General features: G+C 54.7%; 11 protein-coding genes across 11 annotated transcripts; 6 read left to right on the top strand and 5 right to left on the bottom strand.

Annotated features, from left to right (window-relative positions):
- Positions 1 to 118: 118 nt before the first annotated feature.
- On the top strand, positions 119 to 1,634 carry CKM354_000328800 (uncharacterized protein; the record flags this gene model as incomplete). The annotated part of the gene is made up of 3 exons (XM_044798478.1): positions 119 to 383; positions 438 to 1,483; positions 1,593 to 1,634. The coding sequence occupies 3 exons, from the start codon at positions 119 to 121 to the stop codon at positions 1,632 to 1,634; spliced, it is 1,353 nt and encodes a 450-aa protein (XP_044654413.1).
- Positions 1,635 to 2,047: 413 nt separating this feature from the next.
- On the bottom strand, positions 2,048 to 4,099 carry CKM354_000328700 (uncharacterized protein; the record flags this gene model as incomplete). The annotated part of the gene is made up of 1 exon (XM_044798477.1): positions 2,048 to 4,099. One exon carries the CDS (start codon positions 4,097 to 4,099, stop codon positions 2,048 to 2,050), a length of 2,052 nt encoding a protein of 683 aa, XP_044654412.1.
- Positions 4,100 to 4,426: 327 nt separating this feature from the next.
- On the top strand, positions 4,427 to 4,843 carry CKM354_000328600 (F1F0 ATP synthase subunit e; the record flags this gene model as incomplete). The annotated part of the gene is made up of 3 exons (XM_044798476.1): positions 4,427 to 4,447; positions 4,526 to 4,703; positions 4,770 to 4,843. The coding sequence occupies 3 exons, from the start codon at positions 4,427 to 4,429 to the stop codon at positions 4,841 to 4,843; spliced, it is 273 nt and encodes a 90-aa protein (XP_044654411.1).
- Positions 4,844 to 6,453: 1,610 nt separating this feature from the next.
- Positions 6,454 to 7,779, top strand: CKM354_000328500 (uncharacterized protein; the record flags this gene model as incomplete). The annotated part of the gene is made up of 2 exons (XM_044798475.1): positions 6,454 to 7,482; positions 7,744 to 7,779. 2 exons carry the CDS (start codon positions 6,454 to 6,456, stop codon positions 7,777 to 7,779), a joined length of 1,065 nt encoding a protein of 354 aa, XP_044654410.1.
- A 158-nt stretch (positions 7,780 to 7,937) lies between these two features.
- CKM354_000328400 (uncharacterized protein) lies at positions 7,938 to 8,951 on the top strand (the record flags this gene model as incomplete). The annotated part of the gene is made up of 1 exon (XM_044798474.1): positions 7,938 to 8,951. One exon carries the CDS (start codon positions 7,938 to 7,940, stop codon positions 8,949 to 8,951), a length of 1,014 nt encoding a protein of 337 aa, XP_044654409.1.
- Positions 8,952 to 9,233: 282 nt separating this feature from the next.
- CKM354_000328300 (uncharacterized protein) lies at positions 9,234 to 12,486 on the bottom strand (the record flags this gene model as incomplete). Its single annotated transcript, XM_044798473.1, has 4 exons — positions 9,234 to 10,034; positions 10,085 to 10,433; positions 10,488 to 10,647; positions 10,890 to 12,486. The coding sequence occupies 4 exons, from the start codon at positions 12,484 to 12,486 to the stop codon at positions 9,234 to 9,236; spliced, it is 2,907 nt and encodes a 968-aa protein (XP_044654408.1).
- A 444-nt stretch (positions 12,487 to 12,930) lies between these two features.
- On the bottom strand, positions 12,931 to 13,962 carry CKM354_000328200 (uncharacterized protein; the record flags this gene model as incomplete). The annotated part of the gene is made up of 1 exon (XM_044798472.1): positions 12,931 to 13,962. The coding sequence occupies one exon, from the start codon at positions 13,960 to 13,962 to the stop codon at positions 12,931 to 12,933; it is 1,032 nt and encodes a 343-aa protein (XP_044654407.1).
- A 694-nt stretch (positions 13,963 to 14,656) lies between these two features.
- CKM354_000328100 (uncharacterized protein) lies at positions 14,657 to 16,441 on the bottom strand (the record flags this gene model as incomplete). The annotated part of the gene is made up of 1 exon (XM_044798471.1): positions 14,657 to 16,441. One exon carries the CDS (start codon positions 16,439 to 16,441, stop codon positions 14,657 to 14,659), a length of 1,785 nt encoding a protein of 594 aa, XP_044654406.1.
- A 426-nt stretch (positions 16,442 to 16,867) lies between these two features.
- On the top strand, positions 16,868 to 18,347 carry CKM354_000328000 (uncharacterized protein; the record flags this gene model as incomplete). Its single annotated transcript, XM_044798470.1, has 2 exons — positions 16,868 to 16,915; positions 16,974 to 18,347. The coding sequence occupies 2 exons, from the start codon at positions 16,868 to 16,870 to the stop codon at positions 18,345 to 18,347; spliced, it is 1,422 nt and encodes a 473-aa protein (XP_044654405.1).
- Positions 18,348 to 18,526: 179 nt separating this feature from the next.
- CKM354_000327900 (uncharacterized protein) lies at positions 18,527 to 20,434 on the bottom strand (the record flags this gene model as incomplete). Its single annotated transcript, XM_044798469.1, has 1 exon — positions 18,527 to 20,434. The coding sequence occupies one exon, from the start codon at positions 20,432 to 20,434 to the stop codon at positions 18,527 to 18,529; it is 1,908 nt and encodes a 635-aa protein (XP_044654404.1).
- A 1,351-nt stretch (positions 20,435 to 21,785) lies between these two features.
- On the top strand, positions 21,786 to 22,378 carry CKM354_000327800 (uncharacterized protein; the record flags this gene model as incomplete). The annotated part of the gene is made up of 4 exons (XM_044798468.1): positions 21,786 to 21,863; positions 21,918 to 21,968; positions 22,034 to 22,198; positions 22,253 to 22,378. 4 exons carry the CDS (start codon positions 21,786 to 21,788, stop codon positions 22,376 to 22,378), a joined length of 420 nt encoding a protein of 139 aa, XP_044654403.1.
- Positions 22,379 to 22,546: the final 168 nt, after the last annotated feature.

The raw sequence follows: 22,546 nt of genomic DNA, 5'->3' as shown, positions 1-22,546 counted from the left end.
CTCCGGCTTGCTCGGCAGAAAGCGGCGCGCAAGTTCGGCGGTCACTTTCGCCTGATGCGATACGCGGGCCACGAATTCGCAAGAGACTCGACTCAGTCATGGTCAAGGAAGAGCTCCAATGCTGTCGAGGGTGCCACCGTCCCGATGGATAAGTAGACCTTTCCTACACTCTTTGTCTGCTCGTCCCTCCATTCCGCCGTCAATAGCAGGAATCAGCTTTCCCGTGGTGACTACTGGGGATTCTGTTGCTACCATCATCTCAGTGCGCAGGCTCACAATGGCCGCTACTGACAGCAAGCCAAAAGGCCATGCCAATGGCGTCAATGGCTTCCACAGCAACAATTGGGACACTACCACTCCCATCTCAGCATTCGATTTCAGAAGTGAGAAATGCTAACTCGGTACCTAAACCGCCGTTCTTGGCTAACATGAGCAAGGCGATACCATTACTACACCAAATAGTCGCATGCTCGAGGCTATTGCAGCCACGACCCTCGCCGACGATGTATTCCAAGAAGACCCGACTACGAACGAGCTCGAACAGCTCATCACCAGGTTAACGGGCAAAGAAGCCGCGTTGTTCGTCCTCTCAGGCACGATGGGCAACCAAGTGGCCATTCGCACACATCTGACTGGCCCACCACATGGCGTCGTGGCCGATCACCGAGCACATATCATCGAATGGGAAGCTGGCGGCGTTGCTTCCCTCTCCGGTGCCATGTGCAAAGGGGTAATACCAAGCAATGGGAAATATTTGACGTTGGAAGACGTACAGAAAGCGGTGGACTTGAGAGATGATATACATGGTTGTCCAACCAAGCTGATCAGTTTGGAGAACACACTCGGAGGTGTGATCTACCCACTGGACGAAATTCGTCGCATCAGTGCCTGGGCTCGTGAGCACAAGATCATTATGCATCTGGACGGCGCAAGGCTATGGGAAGCAGTCGCTGCTGGGTCAGGCAGTCTCGTGGACTACTGTGCATGCTTCGACAGCGTGAGTTTATGTTTCTCGAAAGGTCTCGGAGCGCCCGTGGGCAGCATGATCGTAGGCACAAAAGCCTTCCGGGAACGATCTCGCTGGATCCGAAAGATGATCGGTGGAGGCATCCGACAAGCTGGTGTACTTACTGCTGCCGCACGTGTTGCAGTAGAAGACACATTCCTCGGCGGCAAGCTGCAAGTCTGTCACGAACGGGCACGACAGATTGCAGCCTTATGGAAGAGCTACGGCGGGAAGACGAGCCATCCCGTGGAAACGAACATGGTCTGGCTCGATGTCGAGAGTGCAGGCCTGCCAATCGACAAATTCATCGAGCTGGGCCAGAAAGCTGGTCTACGCTTACTCGGAGGACGTCTCGTCGTTCACCACCAAATCGGCGAAGCCGCAATTGAACGACTCGACAATCTCTTCCAAGCGGTATTCAAAGGAAAAGAGTTACACGGCGTGGTGGAATTTTCGGCATCAAGTTTGAAATCAGCGGTGAGATTCGAAGCATTCTATCAGCCTGGTCGATGAGTTTGAAAAGAACTTATTTGTCGCCTGATGCTGCACGCCCGGCGATTTCACTAATACTGATTGTTATTTCTAGATTGATCCCGAAAGGGAAGGTCAAGGTCATTCCTATGGGTGATCGTTATCCTCTACTTGTCAGGCGTGATCCTCTCAAGTCGTCCCAGCCGACACCGAAACTGTGCGAGATGGCGATCCGAGAGCCCCTCCAGTCGAGGGAACCCGATCGCATGCGTATCTTCCCCGCTTGAGAGCAGAGAGACAGGATGCTGCTGCTGATACAGGACCTGGAGACTCACGGCATTCATTCGACCGCAGTGGCGCATCAGCGGTAACCACAGATTGTCATTAAGAACCACTGACCAAGTCACAGCTGCAGCACGTGCACGAGTTGGTACAAAAATGGACTTCGAAGGATGCGAGGCGCTGAAGGAGGCTGAGGCTGGTCGAGAGATTTTCAGAGAGCATCGTGCAATCATGTTCACCGCTACGCAAATTGGGGTATCTCAGCATTATTTGACATTTGCTATGGTTTCACATTTCCATCTTGCTCTTTGTTTGCCTCGCCACAAACTTCTTTACTCCCAGCCATGCATCGCTCTTGGTATCCACACCACCGAGTTCGCTTCCGACCTCAAATACAGTCGTCACGCCATCCAATCCACCAACAGCTGCATGCCGCCCTTGGTTCTTCTCCCATGCAAGCTTGTTCAAGCTCTTCAATGCGTAAATGTCCTTCTCCTGGTGGCTCGGTTTTGCACCAGCTACCGGAACTTCAGAACTGGCATTAATGTCGTAAATGTCAAATCGCCCACGCCCGTCAACACAGCCAAATATTCCAGGTTTCGTAGGTGACCACTTAGCATCGTAAACGCTGTCTTCGCGCTGAATCTCCAACAATGGCTTCACAATCTCTGTGTTGCCGGAGATGGTACTGGATGTGGTTGAAGGGGGTCGGGCACGCCAAATTTTCACGCTCCAATCGAGACCACAACTAACAAACAAATCTCCAAGGTCAATCTTGCCCCGCGCAGGGTGAAAATCAATACCAGTGACTGGCGCTTCGTGTCCACGATAGCTCGTGCGAGCGTCGACGCCAGATTTGGCACCCGCGCGATCGTATCGGTGAACTGGAAAAATAGACCCTTGCTCTGTTCCTGCAAGGAAATACGTCGGATCGGATGCTGGGAATGATATGCAGGTCGGAGCTATGTCGTCGGTCTTATATGCCGAAGGATTTGGAGCGTGTAGTTCAAGGTATTCCTGAGGTTGCGTCAGGATATCTGTGGACCATGCACACACCACTCCGTCGGTGCTGACAGAGACCACTGAGTTGGCGTTTTGTGTGCCAACCGTGGCTAGACTGTATATGGGGTGTGCATGCCCAGTTCTGCCTCCTGTGAGTGGTGTCTTCTGAACCGGTTCGCCTGTTCGCTGATTGCGCGCACGGGTATCCCAAAGGCACAGCTGTCCACTGTACGTACCACCCAGGATCAGTGAGGGGTGAAAAGGATGAAACTGGCACGAAAGTAGATCAGACGTAGCATGCAAGCTGTACTCTGGTCGGCCTTTGAGATGCAGGTTCCAGACATTCAGCAGACCAGGCGGCGTGTGTGGTGAGGACTGCGATTTTGTATATGCAGTACACAGCAGTTCCGGGAATTTGGGGCTGAAATCAATGTCGCTAATCATGCGCTTTCTCCCCATCTCGGGTTGCAGATCGAAAGATGCCACCTCCTTCACTCTTCTACCCCTTCGTCCTACGTATTCATCCTCGTCGTCATCTGCCGCTCGGGCATGAGCAGCGTAATCGGCCAACACGTCATATTCCTCATCCAGTGCCCGCTCAATGACTTTACTGCTGCGTTCCACAAAGTCCAAGAAATCATTGCTGCTTGTCACTGCGCTCAGCTCCTCGGGGGCCAGTGATCGCGCTGGGAAGCGTTCCTTATCAGGAACTACGTGCTCGTGCGCTTGTAGTGATCTTAGCTCCTCTTCAATCTCCTGACGCAAGCGTTGGCGAATTTCCTCCTCCTGCAGCTCCCGGGCGCGCGGGCTTAAGTTCCTACGCCGGCGTGATGGGCTAGTAGATCTCGTATCTAGGTCACTACCTTCCGCAGGGCTCTCGCCGCCGCTCTGTTGCGAAGCGTCTGCTGTCTGCACGCCTTTACTGTATGTGATGTATTCTGGTTTCGACTCAACGGGAATCTCGAACACGGTGGTCAGGGCGGCGAACGATAGTGTCTGAGGCTCGTTTGAGCCATCAGAAGACCGAGGCGGCGGTGTGTGGCCATCTTCAGAGTGATGCGAGGTGGTGTTGGAACGAAGCTTGGAAGTAGGGGTGGCCGGCGTGGCAGAGGAGGGTCGATCGACGAGCGACGAGATGAGCGACTCAATATCTTCGCGCTTGGTGGCCGACGAGCGTTGCGGCGACGGAGCAACGAAGGTGTCTGAGGCGTCCAGACTCTGCCGGTTGGTCGAAAGATCTCGCTGTCGCAGCTCACGTTGACGCTTCAGCTCCGCGAGTTTGGCCTTCTTGGCCAAGATCTCCTCCTTGCGCTGCTGCATCGACGACGATGAGGACATGGTGGCGGTTGAGACGACAGCTCAGCGAGCATGGCCGTCGGAGCCAAGGAGCAGTGGCAGCGAGAGTTGTGTTGACTGCGGTGTAGAGCAGCGGTCGGTCGACGCAGGTCGTGTCTGGTGTTGACGTGCCGTTTGCCAATCGCGGGAGCTCGGAGCGTGGATCCTTCTTTCCCGTTCAATGCTGGCTGCACCTGCCATCTACCACCACGACCACCACGACCACCGCCTCCTTCTCGTCGCCGCCGTCCACATCCAGCCGCGTGCGCACCGCTCCAAATTCGAAGTAGCTGCCGTCCGACTGCTCTTCGCGCCCGCAACTCGCGCACAATGGCCTCCACGGGGGTGAATGTGAGCTCCGTCCCAACGCTTCGACCCGACGAAGACACTGCTACGAACAAGAGCATGACTGACTGAGGATCGCCACAGGTCCTTCGCTGGGGCGCACTGGTCTTTGGCGTCTTCTACGGCTTCTCACACCAGCAAGCTATCCACTCAAAAGACAAGGCCAATGCTCAAAAGGCAGAATACGATCGCAAGGCCAAGTTGATACAACAAGCAAAGGCAAAATTCGCGGAGCAGAACTCGCCACGAACTGGCGATGGTGGTGAGTATCTCAGCGCCATGCAGTTGTCTGAATGGACGAAAAGTCACTGACACATCTGGCATACAGTGATAACAAACCCAGACGACCCGAAGTTCGATCTAGAAGCATATCTGCAAAAGGTCGCCAAGGAGAGCCCATGAATACGAGAGCACGTAATGCACACATGAAAGTCGTAGCGAAGCAAAGGCAATCGCCAAGTCCACGTAGGCCCCGGCGCCAGGGCGAACGAAGTCATAGACAGCCTGCTGATTGTATATACCCTGTACAACATTCAATCAACGCCTGCTAGTAGCTTTGCTGGTTGAAAATGGAGGCGAGACTTGGACTGGAAGCCTCTGTCGCACGTGTGATAAAAGTGATGGAATTCACAGCTGCGTGGGCGCTCTTGCACATTGATCATTGTTTTTAGGCCGCAAAGAGCCAATGCCTCTCGAGCTCTATTGAAGCGATAGCTGGTCCCGAGATTCTGAACCGAACACACACTCAGGACTTTGGGGGCATTGGCTGAGCACATGGACTTCAGTCCAGAACACGACTACGCTTCGAAAGTGTCCATGCTGGATCGCAGAGAATATGCCGCACTCCAGAGGCTACGCTCAACCTGCACAGGCTTCCTGCAGCGTGGTTCTGGCCACGATATCTGCAGAGTTGTGGCATCGACATGCTCCATTGCACGCTACAGAGGCCATGGTGCATGATTCACCTATTTCGACGAACTAAGACGGAGATCTTTCCTCGCGCCAACTCTTCGTGCGCGCACTCGATGCGCCCTCAGCTTTTCGGTCCGGCCTTGCTCTTGGAGGATTCTGCCATTGAAAATCACCTTTGCTCGTGAGATCTTTGCATCGCCCTGTGTAATTACACTGGAGCTCCACGCTCTGGCAGAGCTTCGAATACCGTGCGATTGGCAGGGGACCTGGTTATGTATCTAAACATCTGGGCCACGATAATTGCCCCGGCTATCTTTACGAGGATCGGCGACTCCAGTATGCTGCGGAGCTCAGCCCGTTGTTTTACGTGATGCTGGTCAACACGCTGTAACAGCCTTCTTGCCCAAAGCGTTGCAATGCGTCGGAAGTGCCGCGGGTGGCACTGCTAGCGCCCCGTCTCGTTCTCGACTTGTGCTACCACACTCGTTCTGTGCCGCATTCAACAACAACCATCCATTGCGCGCACTCGTCTTTTCGCCTGGACGGCATCGGTGCAACTTCCCCGTTGTCTCGACGCGAATGCACTGTCCTCCCGCCACTTGCCAGCTTTGCTCCAGCGCGTGTCACTTCGTGCCCGTCCTGCAGTTGGGCAGTTGGACCATTGCATTATGTGATCATGTCGGCGCAGACGCAACTCGTCGCTTCTGTGACCCGGTCTGCGGAGCTTGATCCCCTCGCAATTGCATTGCCAATTGTTTGAGCTCATGGGTTTGCCTCTTCTTGCATTTGTCGTCCTACCCAGTCACCCTCCAGTCTCAACTGTATTCTCGCCTTGATCCTCACCTCGGTCACATTTTGTGCCCAGCTGAACTCGGTCCGACACTGACACAATCCCCAGCATACCTTCCGCCGTAGCATGTTGAGACCGCAGGTGCATCAATTCCAATGACAGGGATCAGCAGCCTGCAATACGCCGAAGGATCATCAGGATCGGTTCATCTTTCGCTGGTCACCGCGCGACTTACTGCCGCGTTCTGCCCACCCATAGGACTTTCTTGTTGATGAGGGTGAATTCCGGAGTCATCTGAACTACAAGCTGCATGCTAGCGCGCAGCACCATGGGAACTACAGAGATGCGCATCGATCGCAGGCCACATCCAGACCTTCCTTGGGATACGGACAACATCTTCAAACATAAATACGCATCGTCGCGATCGAGTTGGCGGCCCTCATGGTTGGCACGATCGTCTACAAGCAGCAAGTCCCACAGGTCCAGCTCGAGCACGTCCCGAAGCGACAGCATTTCCACACGACCAGCCTCCGCAACTAATGTGTATCGATTGCCAGATGCCTCTCATGGCCAGCGAAAGGAGAGAGATCTTATACCAAGTGACAAAAGCCTAACGGTCCCCGAAATGCGGTACGAATTCATGGATGAGACGTTTGACTTCCCACTGCCGACCATGAAAACTTGTCCAGAACCCAACCCGGTCGTAGATGATGCATCAGAGCATCCACGATCGACCGCGAAGAGTACCGAACAGAGGCGTTCGGAATCCGACAGCCTTTCGAGTCACCCCCTGCCCTCAGCACATGATGCACAATCACAGACTTCGATCGGGCGAGGTTCAATAGCGTCGAGGGCTTCTACAAGTGCTAGCGGTGGACTTCGTGCCTCCACAGATGGTGCTGAGATTGAAATGGCATCGGAAGAGCACTTCGGCTACTGGAATGCGTCCTTTGCGAGCCGAGTCCCAGTCGAAGCTGCCCTTTGCGGCGGCTTCCTGCTTCGGGTCAAGATTTCGCAGCGGCAAACGCCAGCTCAAGCCATTGCGAGTTGTGACATTTGCCCCGATACAGAGGTGATGCAGCTTTCGGCTGTGTTGGCGAGAGCTACTTCCCCGGCTCAAATGGTGCGCCAACTGCAGACACTGAAGCTCGCATCTGCAATTGTCGTGCTCAAGACAAGCTTGGAAGCTGCTCAGACTCCAGGTATTCCATTGAAGATCGCCGAAAAATTGCAGAGGAGGAGTATGGAAACCACCAAGAAGGACCGGCCCCTGTGGCCTGACATGGTAAAACAGCTCAAGAAAGTGCCTCAAGACCGACTTGTGCTCTTAATGTTCCTAGTGAGCATTGCGCGCAGACTGCAACGCGCAGGAGTGACGATTGATGGGAACGAGCCCGCGGTTTATCTGCTCCAGAGCATGTGGCCTCCGAGCTGGGTGGTGTCCGACCTCTCACGGCTGTTGGTAGCGCATTTTGAGGACTTTCCTGGCGAGTTTCCCACGAGACTGACGGCTATCAACTATCGACTTGCGACGGGGAAGCGGCACAATATGCTGACGGCGATGGAGCATTAAGAACGAGCAGCGACTGAGGCAGCTCAGGCGGGAGGCAGATATCTGCAGCTGGGATCGTGCTGAACTACCGAACGGCGTGTCGCGCAGAGCGGAAGCGGGAACGACTGCACCGCCACCACCGCCACATCCAATGACGTTTACGCGTGCAACTCGCCAGACAACAACTTTGCGTGCACCACCCACCAACTCCATCCAACACACCCACAACACACTGCCCTGCCATGGCCACACGCCGACCCAAAAAGGTCGAGGTCGACGTTCCAATTCCGGCCTTGCGCACTGAGACCATCAAGCAGACCGCCGACACGCTGCATTCCGTGCGAGGCTCGCCATTCCTGCCGACAGTCCTCGAGGCCACCCTACTCGCACTCTATCCCGCAACTCTGATTCTGGGATCGCTCTTCAGCACCTTTCAACCCGCGAGTCGAAACGCTACGTATCTCGCCAGCACACAGTCATACGATCCACGCGATGCCCCAAGCTACTTCGCGAAAAAGAGCAATGTCTTCAACGTGTATTTTGTCAAGATAGGCTGGTTCTGGACGACTCTGGCTTTCTTCCTCCTCATCCTCACCCATTCATCACATGGGCCTCCTTTGCGCCCGCAGTTCACTAAGCGCAGACTGCAAGCGATCGCGCGCTACGCAGTCATCACGACCATTTGGGTGTTTGTGACGCAGTGGTTCTTCGGGCCGGGAATTGTCGACCGCAGCTTCAGATGGACGGGCGGAAAGTGTGAGCGGATTTTGGCCACAGATTTGGCAGAAAAGATGGAACAGGGCGACGCGAAGGAAGTCTTCTCACACGCCGCTTGTAAGGCAATCGGTGGGCAGTGGCGTGGAGGGCACGATATCAGCGGGCATGTGTTTCTACTCATCTTGGGCAGTGCCATGCTATGGCTGGAGCTGCTCCCGGCTGTCTTGACGCATGAAGGGCTGCGGGAGAAGAGACGCATTCGCACTTCAGACGGGCTCGTGCGCAACGCTTCACTGGAAAGTGGTGCTTCGACCACCCCGGGAAGCCTGGAGCGACCGGAGCTGGGATTTGGCATCAAGACAGCGTTATCGGTGGCCGGACTGAGCTGGTGGATGCTGCTCATGACCGCGGCTTTTTTCCACACATGGTTCGAGAAGGTGACTGGCCTGCTGGTCGCGTTCACTGCCATATACACCGTTTATTTTCTACCTCGCGGGGTACCAGCACTTCGTCAGGTACTTGGTCTACCTGGGATATGAAGTACAGCACAATTAGACGTAGACCTTGCATTGACCAGTCTTGCATACGTAGGAGCAAATTTGATACACCAGCCCTCTCCGAATGCGAGACGATTTACATCTTGCGGTCCTGGGCTTCAATGGGAGAGTTTTCGCTCGTGATCTTGGGAGAGTCGTCACAATCAGCCACGAACATGTATCGAATGTGTAAGACCGCGGCTCTGCTGAAGGATTGAGGCATGTTGCAGTCCCATAGAAACGCGGCCCGAACACCTTGATCACACCACGGCCACGTTCCAGAGTCTATCGATCTTGCTCATGCTGCTGCTGCTGGGCAGGCGTAGCCCCAAGAACCCAGCCCAGTCCCGATGCTAGACCACCACTGACAGCATTGGCGACCATGTCTCTCTTCCTGACTCGATCATGCCCGCTACCATCGCTCTCGAGACTATGTGTGCTATCCTCCATAGGACTCCCGTACTCCGCACTACTCCGTGCAGCTGCTGTGTCCCGCAAGGGAAAAGCATTCTTGCTGAAAGCCTTTGCTGCACTCCGGGTTAAGTCGAACATGCTGAGCGGACTTTCGTCATTGCCTCTGCCGCTAGCACCGCCCATCCGACCCATCTCCCGCCTCTTCTGATTCAGGATGAGATCGGGTTGCTCATCGCCAAACGTGAAGGTCCCAGGGAGAGAGCCACCGGAAAGGCGCTTGTCAGCTCGATCGTCAAACGCTTGCTCAGCTTCCCGTTGCGAAAGCTGAAGGGAAGTCATCTCCTCCTCACATCGACGCCACGCCGCCAGAATCTCGGTGAGGGCTGACGTGGGCGCCAGCAGAAGAGCAAGAGACAGAAGCTCCGTGCGCTGCTCCAATCGTCTCACCGTCGGTGGCGTAGAGGTCGTCGGGCGATAGCGCCCAGCCAGGAATGCAGCACGCCACGATATGTCATCGTCGTCAATACTGTTTTGCGCCCGGCTTGATCTCTGCCGTCTGTGTATTTTGCGAGCGTTCTGGGGCGCTTCGATATCGGCGCCAGATGGTGTGAGTCTGTTCACTACGTAAGAATAAGCGGTCTCGAAATCGTCTTCTCGGAGTGCCGCTTCAACCTGCGAATGTGATCAGCGTTGATCGTTTCTCTGGCGCAAAGCACACATACTGCCATGAATGTGACGCGTCGTTCGGAATCCTTCTTCCTCTTGTCGATCGATTCGAGAGGCGATTCGCCTGACAGGCGTTCATCGCTTTCATCGTTCAATCCTGACGAGACCAGATTACGAGCGATATCAATAAGATCATCAAGCTTGGTATAACTCCGAGGATTCTGTTCTAGAACTTTGACAATGAGCGAGATAGGGTCCTGGCTGACACGAATGTTGACCGGCTGAAAAGGCACTCCATGCTGCAGCGTCAAGGAGTAGAATGAGAGAGCATGGGTCGCTGAGAGTAGTGCTGTAGCTTGCCGAAACTTCGTGCTGTCTGGGAAATGGGGTCGAAAGGCAGCGATTCTGGAGGACATTAGAGCACAGGAACAAGGCGCGCACTGGAGCGAGGCCACTCACATATCATTTGCCCTTTTCATGGCACCGCGCTGACGATTGCCATTGCTTGCACTATCGTATATTTCCATTGCTTTGTCCAAAATGACCGTCTCGGATCGATCCTTCGAGATAGCCGTGTCCGACTCGGGCGACAAGTATAGTCGAGTTGCGAGTCCATAGCCTATGGTGTCGCTGGGTCAGTATTCTGGTCTTCTATGGAGTTCTTGCTCTCATTAGGAATAGTGAATGGAAAGGCGATGTCGTTCTTCTGCGATCCCGCCAAGCTGTTGACGTTCTCTTCTGGATCGATAGCTCGCGCTGAAGGAGATGTAAGTGGACATTAACAGGTTGTGTGCTTCCATGGACAATCAAAGTAAAGAGAAGATCCAGCTGTGACAAAGGACGACATTTGCGAACACTTACAACTGGTTTCAGTGAACACCTTGAGCATTTCCTCTTCGAAATCGCCCTTGGTAATCTTGCCCAGCACGCCTGCTCCATTTTCAGGCTCAGCTGCGTCGGCATCGATTCCCCAATTCCATAACCAAATGAGCTTTGCACGTTCTGAAGTCCATTGAGACTCATCTTTGCGCACACCTGGTCTTGAGAGCGCGTGCAAAATCTTTCGAAGAACGTCAAGCTGCTCTTGACCTGTGGCGTAAAAATGCAGCTTGGCCACATTGATCAGCGAGAGAGGGTGGCCAAGCCCTGAGAATTGATAGGCACTGTACACTATCATTTGCAATAACATATACGTTTCCATTCGCGGAGTGGTCAGGGGATGTTCGGGCTTCAAAAGAGCATCGGGAAGTAGATCTGCAACTGTTTGCGAGGCATCCAACTTGGCAGCATGCCGTTCGATTTTCGGCAATGAATCCACGCTGGTGGCAAGGTCTGGAGGAGGAATAAAATCGAGGAGCTCTGCCAATCGAGCCAGGATGGAGTGGGCATCCTGGACGGTCTCTTCATTATCTGCCGGCGCAACATAGCAACTTGCAAAGGCAGCTTGGGCATATTGCAGATCGAGCTTCTTCTGGAGAGTTTCATCCAAGTAGCCGATACTCTTGTGCTCGGTGCCTCCCAGGTCGATGTCGTCGGGACCGTCCCATCCATCGATGGCGCGTGCAACAAGGCGAAAGTCGGTCGCAGCGTGGCTTACCATCCAAGCAAAGAGATGTTCCCAATCGTGCCCGGTTCGTTGATCCTCTGCCGTGATGCCATCGATGGAGATCTTTCGAACCCCTCTCGTCGCCGCTGCAACGCCATCATCACTGGAATTGCTCTCGCCTCTTTTGTGATTGAGCTTTCGGCGCTTGCGATCAGTGTGGCCATACATCCATGGCCCGACCACATTCTTGATATCGCGTGAGATATTATCCTTGGCCTCTCCTCGCTGCTCCGTACTCTTTTTCAGCAATAAATCAACGCCCTGCCGCCCGTGAACCTGCTCGAAATCGCGAAGTGGAATGGCCAGCGTGTCATCCTCGGGGTAATATTCGATGGCCAAACGGAGCAACGGCAAGCACACGCTGACGTACCACGTGCGAATGAAATCATTGCGGTCCAGAAATGGCTCAACCAGAGCGGGCACCAGGTGCAACAGGCCTGTCTCCTGGTCGATACGATATGCGCGGTGGCAGATGAAACGAGTCAGAAGATCTTGCGGAGCATGCGGGGGAAAGGCTGGAGCCTGAATGTCCAGAATGCGCAGCTTCTTTACTTTCTTCTGCGCCTCTTCCTCGCTCAGATTGTGCACCGGTGCCGTGCTGACCTCGACATCCTCGCGATCAACGTCCAAATAGAGGCGCGATGCCACCTCGCCAACGTAGCCGGTGTATTCGCGTGGGTCGACGGCTTCGGGGAGAAAAGTCAGGACGATGCGCAGCACCAGCTCTGGATCGAGGGCGTCTAGGCGGGTGGGCGTGAAGGAGTGCAGCGCCTTGATGTTCGACTCGGAGGCCAGATGCACCGCCAGCAGCACACACTGCGCCTGCGTCAGCGACTGCACAGCGTCGGCCATTGTAAGTCCACAGCGAGGGGCATGGGCGAGTCGCTGGTGCACGGGAAATACGTGTGGTGCACGACCAGGCGCGTGTTGGCGATGGGTGTTTCGTGGTGACGTCGGACACCTTTCCTTCACATGTCTGCACAAAAGCTTGTTTGGACGTGTATTAACTTCCCTCTTGCATAAAAACCTGCTTGTGCAATTTCCCCCACAAACACTGCATGTATATCCAGCTGATCAAGCTTGCCGAGACAGACATTGGCTGTGGCCGAGGAGACATCACGACACGACTTCAAGGACTGAGGGAATTAAAGTAACAGTTGTGAATATCCCCCTACTCTCGTTTAGGCTACGAAACTATCAGGACATTCCCATCCTCGCCGTCCCCACCCACTTTCATAGACAAGAGGTGTAACTCGCACACCTCACCACGCCTGCGTGATGAAGTTTCGTCCCCGTTTACTCCTGCTTTGTGTCCGTCTGACCCGCGGGTGCAGCCTCTGCGGGCTGTTGAGCATCCGCGACGTTCGCACTGTCCGAAGTCTTCCCTGGACCAGCCGCTTGACCTCCAGCGATGGCGTCCTTGCTCGCATTGTCTGTTTGCGTCTGACCAAGGCCGCTGGAGCCCTGGCTGCTGGAGTCGAGGCCCTGCAGGAGGCTCTGAAGCGAACTAGAGCTGGAAGATGAACCAGAGCTTGCACTTCCGCCCAAAAGGCCGGACAGAAGGCCTGCAGGCTGGCCGCTGCTTGAAGAGGAAGTCAACGATCCCTGCTGCGCGCTCTGACCGCTTGATCCAAGACTCTGTAGGAGTGCGCTCAGGTCAATACCTCCAGATGTGCTCGACGTGCCAGATGAGCCACTTGAGGAAGCCTGAGAGGCGGCTCCATTGCCAGCTTGGAGACCAGAGAGAAGTCCTCCAAGGCCGCTGGCTTGACCAGTACCTGAGCTGGCTCCTTGGGCAGTAGCTCCGTTGCTGCCTTGGCTTCCCGAGCCCAGGCCTTGCAGGAGTGTGCTCAGGTCAATGCCCGAAGAGGAGCCTGAGCTTGACAGTGAAGTTGTTCCGCTGCTGCCCTGACTACCAGACCCAGAGCCCTGCAGAAGTCCGCTCAAGTCGATGCCCGAAGAAGAGCCCGAAGATGTCTGCGAAGTGGTTCCGCTGCTGCCCTGACTGCTGGAACCAAGGCCCTGCAGGAGTCTGCTCAGATCGATTCCTGAAGAGCCTGAAGAACCTGAAGAAGAGGTCGAGGCGCCCTGACTGCTTGAACCAAGACCTTGCAGGAGGCTGCTCAGGTCGAGACCAGAAGAAGTCGTGGATGCTTGTCCGTCTGCGCTACCCGAGGCAGAATCGGTGCTTTGTCCAGACTGCTGGCTTTGAGCGCTGCCGGGAGCGCCCTGGCTGGATGCCAAAGAGGACAGATCTCCGCCACTGCTCTGTGGGAGAGGTACAGCAGAGGCAAGAGCCACGAATCCGGCGAAATGAATGGAACGCATGGCTGAAGGTCAATGGAATTGAAGGTTGTTAAAGAAGAAGTAAATGGGAGTCCTGCCAGCAGGCTCTTGATTATGTTTGGTGAAATGGGGGCGGCGGGGTGGCAACTGAGATACTGACGAAGGAGGTTACATTGAAGGTAGACTGCGAGCCTTATAAGTCCTCGTTCCTAGTCACCTGTGCCCCAGGGATAGATCTACGCCATCTGCTCGGCAAATTCTTGACTCTCCGTTGTGTGGTTTTGGCTGGCGTGGTCTGGTGGGCCGATAACCATGTTTGGTGCTCGTCGAGACGGACGCGTTACCCAACATCGACGGATTACCATGTGACGCGACTGACAAGATCTCGCACATCTCGTCTCTCGCATTGGACAGTCATCGCATGGGTCGCTCCTAAGACAGTGTCGTTAGCAGAAGTACGTATGCGAAAACGCCGAGGTTGAAGTAGTTGCACTCCGAGAGTGGACAAAGTCGTAAAGCGATGAGCCGATGTTGAGCCGACGGGACCACAAATACTGCGAGCGTGCAGAACGACATGTTCGCAATATCAAATCGTTCTCTCTACCATGTAGCGCTGCTTGGAAGATGGCCTTGTCCCGGAGAGTGAGCATCCTAGGCCACGCGTCCTAGGGCTCGGAATTATGCTGCCGCACGGAACATAGCTGTACAATTTTCGGCTGTCTACGCGGGCTGGAAACTAGAATTGTCCCTCGGTATTGCCTTCACCCATACTCCTGCTGCCACTGCTGCCGGCTTGAATGGCGCCGATGATGCCGTCCAGATACGTTGCGCCGGACCATTTCTGATGCGTGAGCACATCGCAGCCGGTCTCCTTCTCCCTTCGCTGTACTGTCTCGACATACGCCTTCATACCCTCCGTCTTGTATGCCCGGGCAAGTTCGTGTGTGATGGTAGCAGTGCTGTGCAAACCTGCTAATGAGATGAGCTGTAGGACAAACCCATGCTCAGCCAAATCCCAGATGAAGCTCTTGAGCTGTGCATCTGTGAAACCATGTGCAGACCAGTTGAAGCTGGGCGAGAGGTTGTACACCAGCTTCTTGCCAGGCAAGACGTCTCTGATCTCCTTGGCAAAGCTTGCTGCCTCTTTTACGTTGGGATCCTTAGTCTCGAGCCACAGCAGATCTGCATATGGTCCAAATGCAATAGCCCGCTTGGTGGCTGCCGCAAGGCCAGCTTTGTAGTGGTAAAATCCTTCGCGGGTTCGCGGGACATCCCAGCTGAACAGGACAGGCGATCCTGCGACCGCCGCCGCTGCTTGTCTACGCTTGTGCAATGGCAGGTTCCTGTTTTCTCGGGTCTGCTTCAGATAGGCCTCCGCATCCTTGCCAGAAGCTTTGATGTGAGCCTCGGCAGCCTCGTCAAAGGTGACCAGTTTGTGCTTCTTTACCCACTCGGCCTCAAACTTGTCGATTTCAGGTCCAGATGCGCCTTCCATTTCCATGGTCTGTAATGTATCCGCGAGAGGCTCAACATCTTCCGTCACGCCCAGGATGAATTCGTGATCTCTCGTGTCAATGGCGGAGGAGATCAGCTTGCCACTTTCGCTGTCAGTGCGAGCAATGACCAGGTTCTCGCATCCCATCAGATCCCACTGAAAGCGTGTTGCGACGAGTCTGTTGATGTGGTCTCCAAACGGTACCAGGACCTTGCCAGCGAGATGGCCACACTTCTTGCCTCCGTGAAGTTGGTCCTCGAAGTGAACTGCTGCAGCACCGTTCTCCGCGAACAGCTTGGCAAGCTTGAGCACTGCGCTCAGTCCTCCATGCCCTGTGTCACCGTCTGCCACGATTGGCCGCAGATAATCGATGTATGGCTTCTTTTTTCGCTCTTCTGGGCGGAGCTTCATTCGCTCGTCGTAGTGTCGTCGGTCGTGCAGCTGCTGTGCCTTGAAAAGTCGTTGCACTTGGTTTGGCACGGTATTGTATGGGTAGTCACCAAAGTCTGGGCTGACTTCGTTGGTTGTAGTCAAAACCGACGAGCAGGCCCATCCTGAGACGTAGAGAATCTCTTGGTGCGGGGCTTGCTGTGTCATTTGGATGGGATCGATCGCTCCCATGGTATGCACTGGCTTTCCCTCAGCTGCTCGCTCTTCCAGCAAATTGAATAGCTTGCGTGCCGTCAAGCTCGAAGGATAGACCTGCTGCAGTGTGCCTCTCTTGCTGACGACATCTTCAGGCGTGTAGGGTCGCTTGATGCCCTTGTACCGCGGACTCGCCCACCATTGCTTGACTTGCTGGATCTGCTCGTCGAAGAGTTGTTGCTCCAGATCCGGCTTTTCTGATTCTCGGGCAAGCTGGAAGGCTTCGGCTGGATTCGTGCCTGGGAGAGCAGGGTTGACGGGTGTCAGGGTCGAAGCCATGTGAGCGGCTCCATATGACAGAGCACGCGGTATGGTAGACACGGCGGGACGATGGAGGAGGCTGCGCTGGGTTCGAAGCGCGCGAGATGCCGTGCGAAACATGACTGCGGCTCTCGAGCTCTTTTTGAGAAATTACACGCGATGGAGTGTTGGAGCTATGAATCCATTGAACAGCCCTCTTCTACGCACCACGGCAAAGATGGAAGGACTTGTGCTGACCAACACGGACGATGGGAAATGCACGGCCAGAATCGCGTATGCCGTGGCAATAATGCTGTTGAGCGTGGATCGTGCTCTCCGAACAGCGGTCGTCGCGCTGGAGGCAGTGACGCTGAGCGATATCGGGTTGTCCCCAAGCGGCATCCAAGCGCTCAGCACCTCGGCTAATGCAGGGATCGCAGCTTAAGCCGAACAGCTCTGTTGATGCTGCTGCTGCTTGCGATGTCATTGCCGGGAATTATTTTCTTGCTCTCTCAAGCCTCTGTTCAACGCGACCTCCCTCGTCCGTAGACACCATCATCCACAACCATGGCTTTGTCCTCGCGAACTGCCACCAGAGCGCTGCGGGCGTCCAAGGTATGTTCCCCCACCTCTCTCTGTTACCCGTGGACCAACGCTGAACAACGCACCACAGCTCTCGCAAACTGTGCCGTTGGCCTACAATGCCTCGCGTAGCTATGCCACCGCCGAGCCCGACCTCAAAGAGACGCTGCGCAATGCCATTCCCGAGAAGCGTGAACTACTGAAGAAGGTCAAGGCCAATGCTTCGAAAACAATTGGAGAGGTCAAGATCGAGAACACCATTGGCGGCATGCGTGGCCTGAAGGCTATGGTATGGGAAGGCTCTGTGCTGGATGCCAACGAGGGCATCCGCTTCCACGGCAAGACCATCAAGGACTGCCAGCAGGAGCTGCCCAAGGGCACTTCTGGCACCGAGATGCTGCCCGAGGCCATGTTCTGGCTGCTGCTCACTGGCCAAGTGCCCAGCACCAACCAAGTGCGTGCTTTCAGCAAAGAGCTCGCTGAGAAGGCACAACTGCCCGCCTTCGTCAACAAGATGCTCGACGACTTCCCCAAGGACCTGCACCCTATGACCCAGTTCGCCTGCGCCGTTTCTGCTATGCAATACGAGTCCGTCTTTGCAAAAGCCTACGAGCGTGGTATCAACAAGGCCGACTACTGGGAGCCTACGTTTGATGATTGCATCAACTTGCTCGCCAAGCTGCCTACCGTTGCGGCCAAGATTCACCAGAACGCTTACTGCGGTGGTGGTGCTCTGCCGGCTGAGGTCGACCTCAACCAGGATTGGTCTTACAACTTCGCTGCCATGTTGGGCAAGGGCGGTTCCGAGAACGAGAACTTCCAGGATCTCCTCCGCCTGTACTTGGCTCTCCACGGTGACCACGAAGGTGGTAACGTGTCCGCACACACCACTCACCTGGTCGGCTCCGCTCTCTCGGACCCATATCTTGCCTACTCTGCCGGTCTGCAAGGTCTGGCTGGACCATTGCACGGTCTTGCAGCCCAAGAAGTCTTGCGATGGATCCTACAGATGAAGGACCACATCGGTACCAAATTCACAGATCAAGATGTCAAGGACTACCTCTGGTCCACCCTGAAGTCGGGCCGTGTCGTGCCAGGCTACGGCCATGCTGTTCTCCGCAAGCCAGATCCTCGCTTCGAAGCTCTCATGGACTTTGCTTCGTCCCGCAAAGAGATCGCCGAAGACCCAGTCTTCCAGCTGGTGAAGAAGAACAGTGAGATCGCTCCAGGCATCCTCACTGAGCACGGCAAAACCAAGAATCCTTTCCCCAATGTTGACAGCAGTTCTGGTGTGCTCTTCCACCACTACGGTTTCCACAACACGCTCTACTACACTGCCACTTTCGGTGTCAGCAGAGGTCTCGGTCCATTGGCACAGCTCATCTGGGACAGAGCTCTCGGACTGCCAATCGAGCGACCAAAGTCGATTGATCTCAAAGGACTGCTCAAGCTTGCTGAGGCCTAAGAATGTCGGATGGACACGCGTGAACAACTGTTTGATGTATAACGATAGAATGAATGCCAAAAAAGTCCAGCCATGATGAGTACCTGAATTGTGTGCCTGCTTCTCACCGCCCTTCCTTTCTGCATGCGTTTGCTCATGAATTCATCACTCGTGACAGATCGTACAACTGGCGCCTGCAATCACAACTCTCCCATTCGCAAGTCGACACTGCCGCTGACAGTCGTGAACTTCAATCTGCCCTTGCCATTGCCCTTTCTAGCTTGAATGTGTTTGCCCCATGGCCAGGAGCCAGCACCATCTAGCGCGCTGGAGAACTCCACATTCTTACCTCGGATATTAACACTGCCGCTGGTAGTGTCTCCATAGATATCCCCTTCCCACTCGTCGGGATACTGTAGACGAAGTGTGCCGCTCGTAGAGAAGAACTTATGATCTGAACGTATCTGGGCGAATGAATCTCCTGGGAAAGAGTATGGCGGAAGAATGGTAAGAGTTTGCGACGCTGATTTCGTATCAGTGTGCAGGAACGAAATTTCGGTGGAGTCGTAAATTGGTAATAACGTTGCCCGCACGGTGCCAGATTGGGTGTGGAAACTGTTCAACATCCCCAGAATAAAGTCACCCGTTATCGAACCCGATGAAGTCTCGATTCGAGTTCGATAATTGCGAATCGGGATGTTTCCTGATGTAGGGGTGTGTACTTTGACGCTCCCTGAGCTCGTATGAACCAAGAACTCGGCTGATGACGGGTGCTTACTGTCTTCGCGCTTTGGGTCGACATCCACGTCTATTGAGCCGGACTGAGACTTGAGATGGAGCAAGTCACGCAATGCGTATTTCCCGCGAATGCTCCCGGAAATTGTCTCGACCTCTGTCCTCCGAGATGACCAGTAACCAATGTTCACGTTGCCGTGGATTGCATTGAAGCTGGAGGATCCCGTCAGCTGTAGGTCTGCGGGCGTTTCTTGATCAGGACTGCGGTTGAAGAGGCCATCGTCAACCTCGACATTCAAGTTGCCAGTGACGAGCTCCCAATTCTCCAGGGTGACTCCAGGTCGTACGTCGATGTTGACGTACACGCCGATGCATGGGCTCGAGCGAGAGATGCTTGAAGTCTCTAGCGAGGGAAGTTGTAGACTGAGACTGTCGGCAGTCTTGACATAATTCGAGCTCTGAACTTGCCATTGCGGCGAAGTTGAATATGATATGGAGACCCTCAAGTCTGGGCTTTGTGACGTTGTCGCTGGTCGCACTTGGATGTGTCCTTTGATTTGGCCATTAAAGTAAGCTGAATTTTCCATCAGCTCGAGGAAAGTGAAATTTTGTAGCTGTTCAAAGTCGAGCGAGAATGCCGCATCGGCAGCTTTGGGACTGCATGACGAGGCTCCTGGTACCCATGGTGCTGTCGGTGGCTTGGCTGGGCTCCCATCATAATCACCTCCATCGTCTTGCGGCTCATCGCTTGTACCATCATCGATCATCGCACCTATGACCGCAAGGATGAACATGACCACTGCAAGGCCCAGCACAGCGTTGCACACTGAGAGCGAACGGCAGCATGAGATGCGTGAACGAGTCCGCTTACTTCTGGACCATCCGAGAAGACCAGTCTCTTCGTCCGGCTCGATTGTGGCATTGTCCCGCATGCTCTGCGGCGGAACTCCACCTTGCTCTCGCGTGGAGATGCTGTGGATTGCAGCTGGTGTGAACGCGCTGCCGTACTGCACTGCGCGTCCTGACACTTCGTGCTGTTGTGACATCGGCATTGCTCTGTCATTTGAGATGCTCTCGTATGTCGGCGGTGGAGCTTCTGTGTCGGCCTCTGTGCCAGACATTGTCCACTCGACCGGTCTGGATTGTGCTGTCGGTGCACTGCTGGTTCTATGCTCTGCCGCTTCCCTCGCTTTGCTCTCAGCCCCGGGTGACGATGAACTATCTTCGATGGCACGATCTTGGCGGTTGAATCTTTGCTGAAAGTAGTCGTCGGCAGGTCCTGCGCTGATTAAGGAATCGACGTCCGACTCATTCTCAGTCTCTGGGTCAGTCAGATATTGTTCGGAGTCACGATCATAATGCGACATGGCCATGATCACTGCACGAAGATAACGGAAGCAGGGAAGGAAGGAACATGGACATGGATACGCTGTATGATGAATGCTATCGCGAAGGATTTGAGCCCCAGGCAGCCGAATTCGAGCACGCGCGGGGGGACGCGATGGATGGCATTGGCCCCGACTTCGTGTTTCCGGGCAACCTGACCTGCCTGTCTTGATCTCTGGACACCGCATGTATGGCGCTATTTCGATGCAAATATGCGTCGGCGATGTCAGACCTGTGAGAGCAGAGGCGTAAGGTTGTCACTGACAAGTGCAGTGGTAAAGTCACCTTGGCGGGAACCTGTCTTGGGAAAGACCGATATCGGCCTGCTCATTTGCAGTTGCTCCTTTCCTGGCCGCTTAATCTTGCTCTTCGCCTCTGCCCCAAGCCCGCACAATGAGAGAATCTGATCTCGACCTGCAATGCGGCACTGCCATTGAGGAGCACCGTATTGCCGTAGCGACCTTCGAAAGCCAGCATCACTTCAAGCAGCCATTGGGGGGCGAAGAGCAAGCGACGTAACATGATCACCGCGATCTCGAATCGCTGCTCGTAGGGCTACCACGCTCACGAAGACAAGTTCGCCAGAGAATTGACGATTATCAGTCCACACATGAAGACTTTTGCTGGAATTCCACGTGACTTTGGAAGTTGTGCCCGTGGAATCCTTCGTCTTTCGACTCGACCAGCTATCAGTACTAGAGAATTTGATACAGCGTTCGAAAAGGCTCTGCCAGACTGTAATGTGAATCCAATGCGTAATGACGATTATCAATTTTCTGTCCGGACGGCAGATCAATGAGCAAACAATGATCTTACTGATCGTAGAGTAGGGCGCGACCAGGTGAAGTGCAACAGCCGTCTGCTACAATAGTGAATACATTGTGGCATCTCGTATGGTCACACATACGCCCGTTTGGTAGTTGCGTACGAATCGCCTACAGTATCTGCAGTTTACTCCAATGCTGAACGCGTCCGAAGCATTCAGCTGAAACCGCTGCTTGCCTCCCAAACGAGCTCTGCTTGACGGGGCAATTCATCGGCATGGCATCCTACGACCGCTATGCCGACAACTTGAGCATGCTTTCAGCACGAATCCGTACTCGCTCACTTTTCATGTGAAGTCGATAAAGTGCAACGGCCGTGACAGGGGGGATGATCGGCGCCGCATGTGAAGCATAACTACCGGTTTTCTGCTCGAGCTGCAAACAACCCACAACACACCAAACCCCCCCCCCCTGACAAACTTCATCCATCACATTCCACACCACACATCAGCCGACCAGCAAAGGTACCTGACGCATCTCGCAAGCCCTTCCATGCACAGCTAACAGACTACAGATGAGCACCAACGAGTTCACCGAGCGTGAGAAACAAATGATGTCGCTCGCCTGGCAGTGCTTTGATGGCGAGCCAAAGGTGCGACTACATCCACCGGTGAATCGCGTTCTGAAGTGCTAAAGTATGTCCCAGCTTGACTACAAGAAGCTTGCAGGTCTGGCAGGCATGACCAACCCAGTTTCCGTGAGTACTACTAGAAATGCACCATCCGCACTCAAGCATGACCTAATGTCGCGTGTACAACACAGGCTTCCAACGCATGGGCCAAGATTAAGAAGAAGCTGAACGCTCAGGCCGAAGCCGTCATGGGCGACGGCGCGGCAACCCCGAGCTCCACAGTCAAGGCCACTCCTGGCAAGAAGCGCGGTCGGAAGGCCCTTGGAGACGACAACAACGGGGAGACCCCAAGCAAGGCATGTCGCGAGGATCCTTCCAATTCGATGACAGAAAGCTAACGAAGGGCGCAGAAACCCAAAGCTGCCAAAGCCAAGAAAGCCACAAGCGAAGACGATGCCGACGATGAGGAGGCCGTCAAGCACGCAGTCAAGACGGAGAAAGCTGAGGACGAAGACAGCGGTGAAGACCGGCTCTGAGTGAAGCGGACAGCATCTGCGACCACCATTGGGGCGGTCATCGCAGCAGTGTCGTCCTCAGCGCGCTAGGTGGAAGAAATATGTCTTGATGCATTGACACAGAGTACGTAGTCAGCCTACAGATTGGCACAGCTGCAAGAGCAGCTTTGACACAATGGGACTCACTGA

The sequence above is a fragment of the Cercospora kikuchii genome (genome assembly GCF_019650295.1).
Source record: "Cercospora kikuchii DNA, contig_00002, whole genome shotgun sequence".
Lineage (NCBI taxonomy): Eukaryota > Fungi > Ascomycota > Dothideomycetes > Mycosphaerellales > Mycosphaerellaceae > Cercospora > Cercospora kikuchii.
This window is presented reverse-complemented; position numbering and strand designations above follow the sequence as displayed.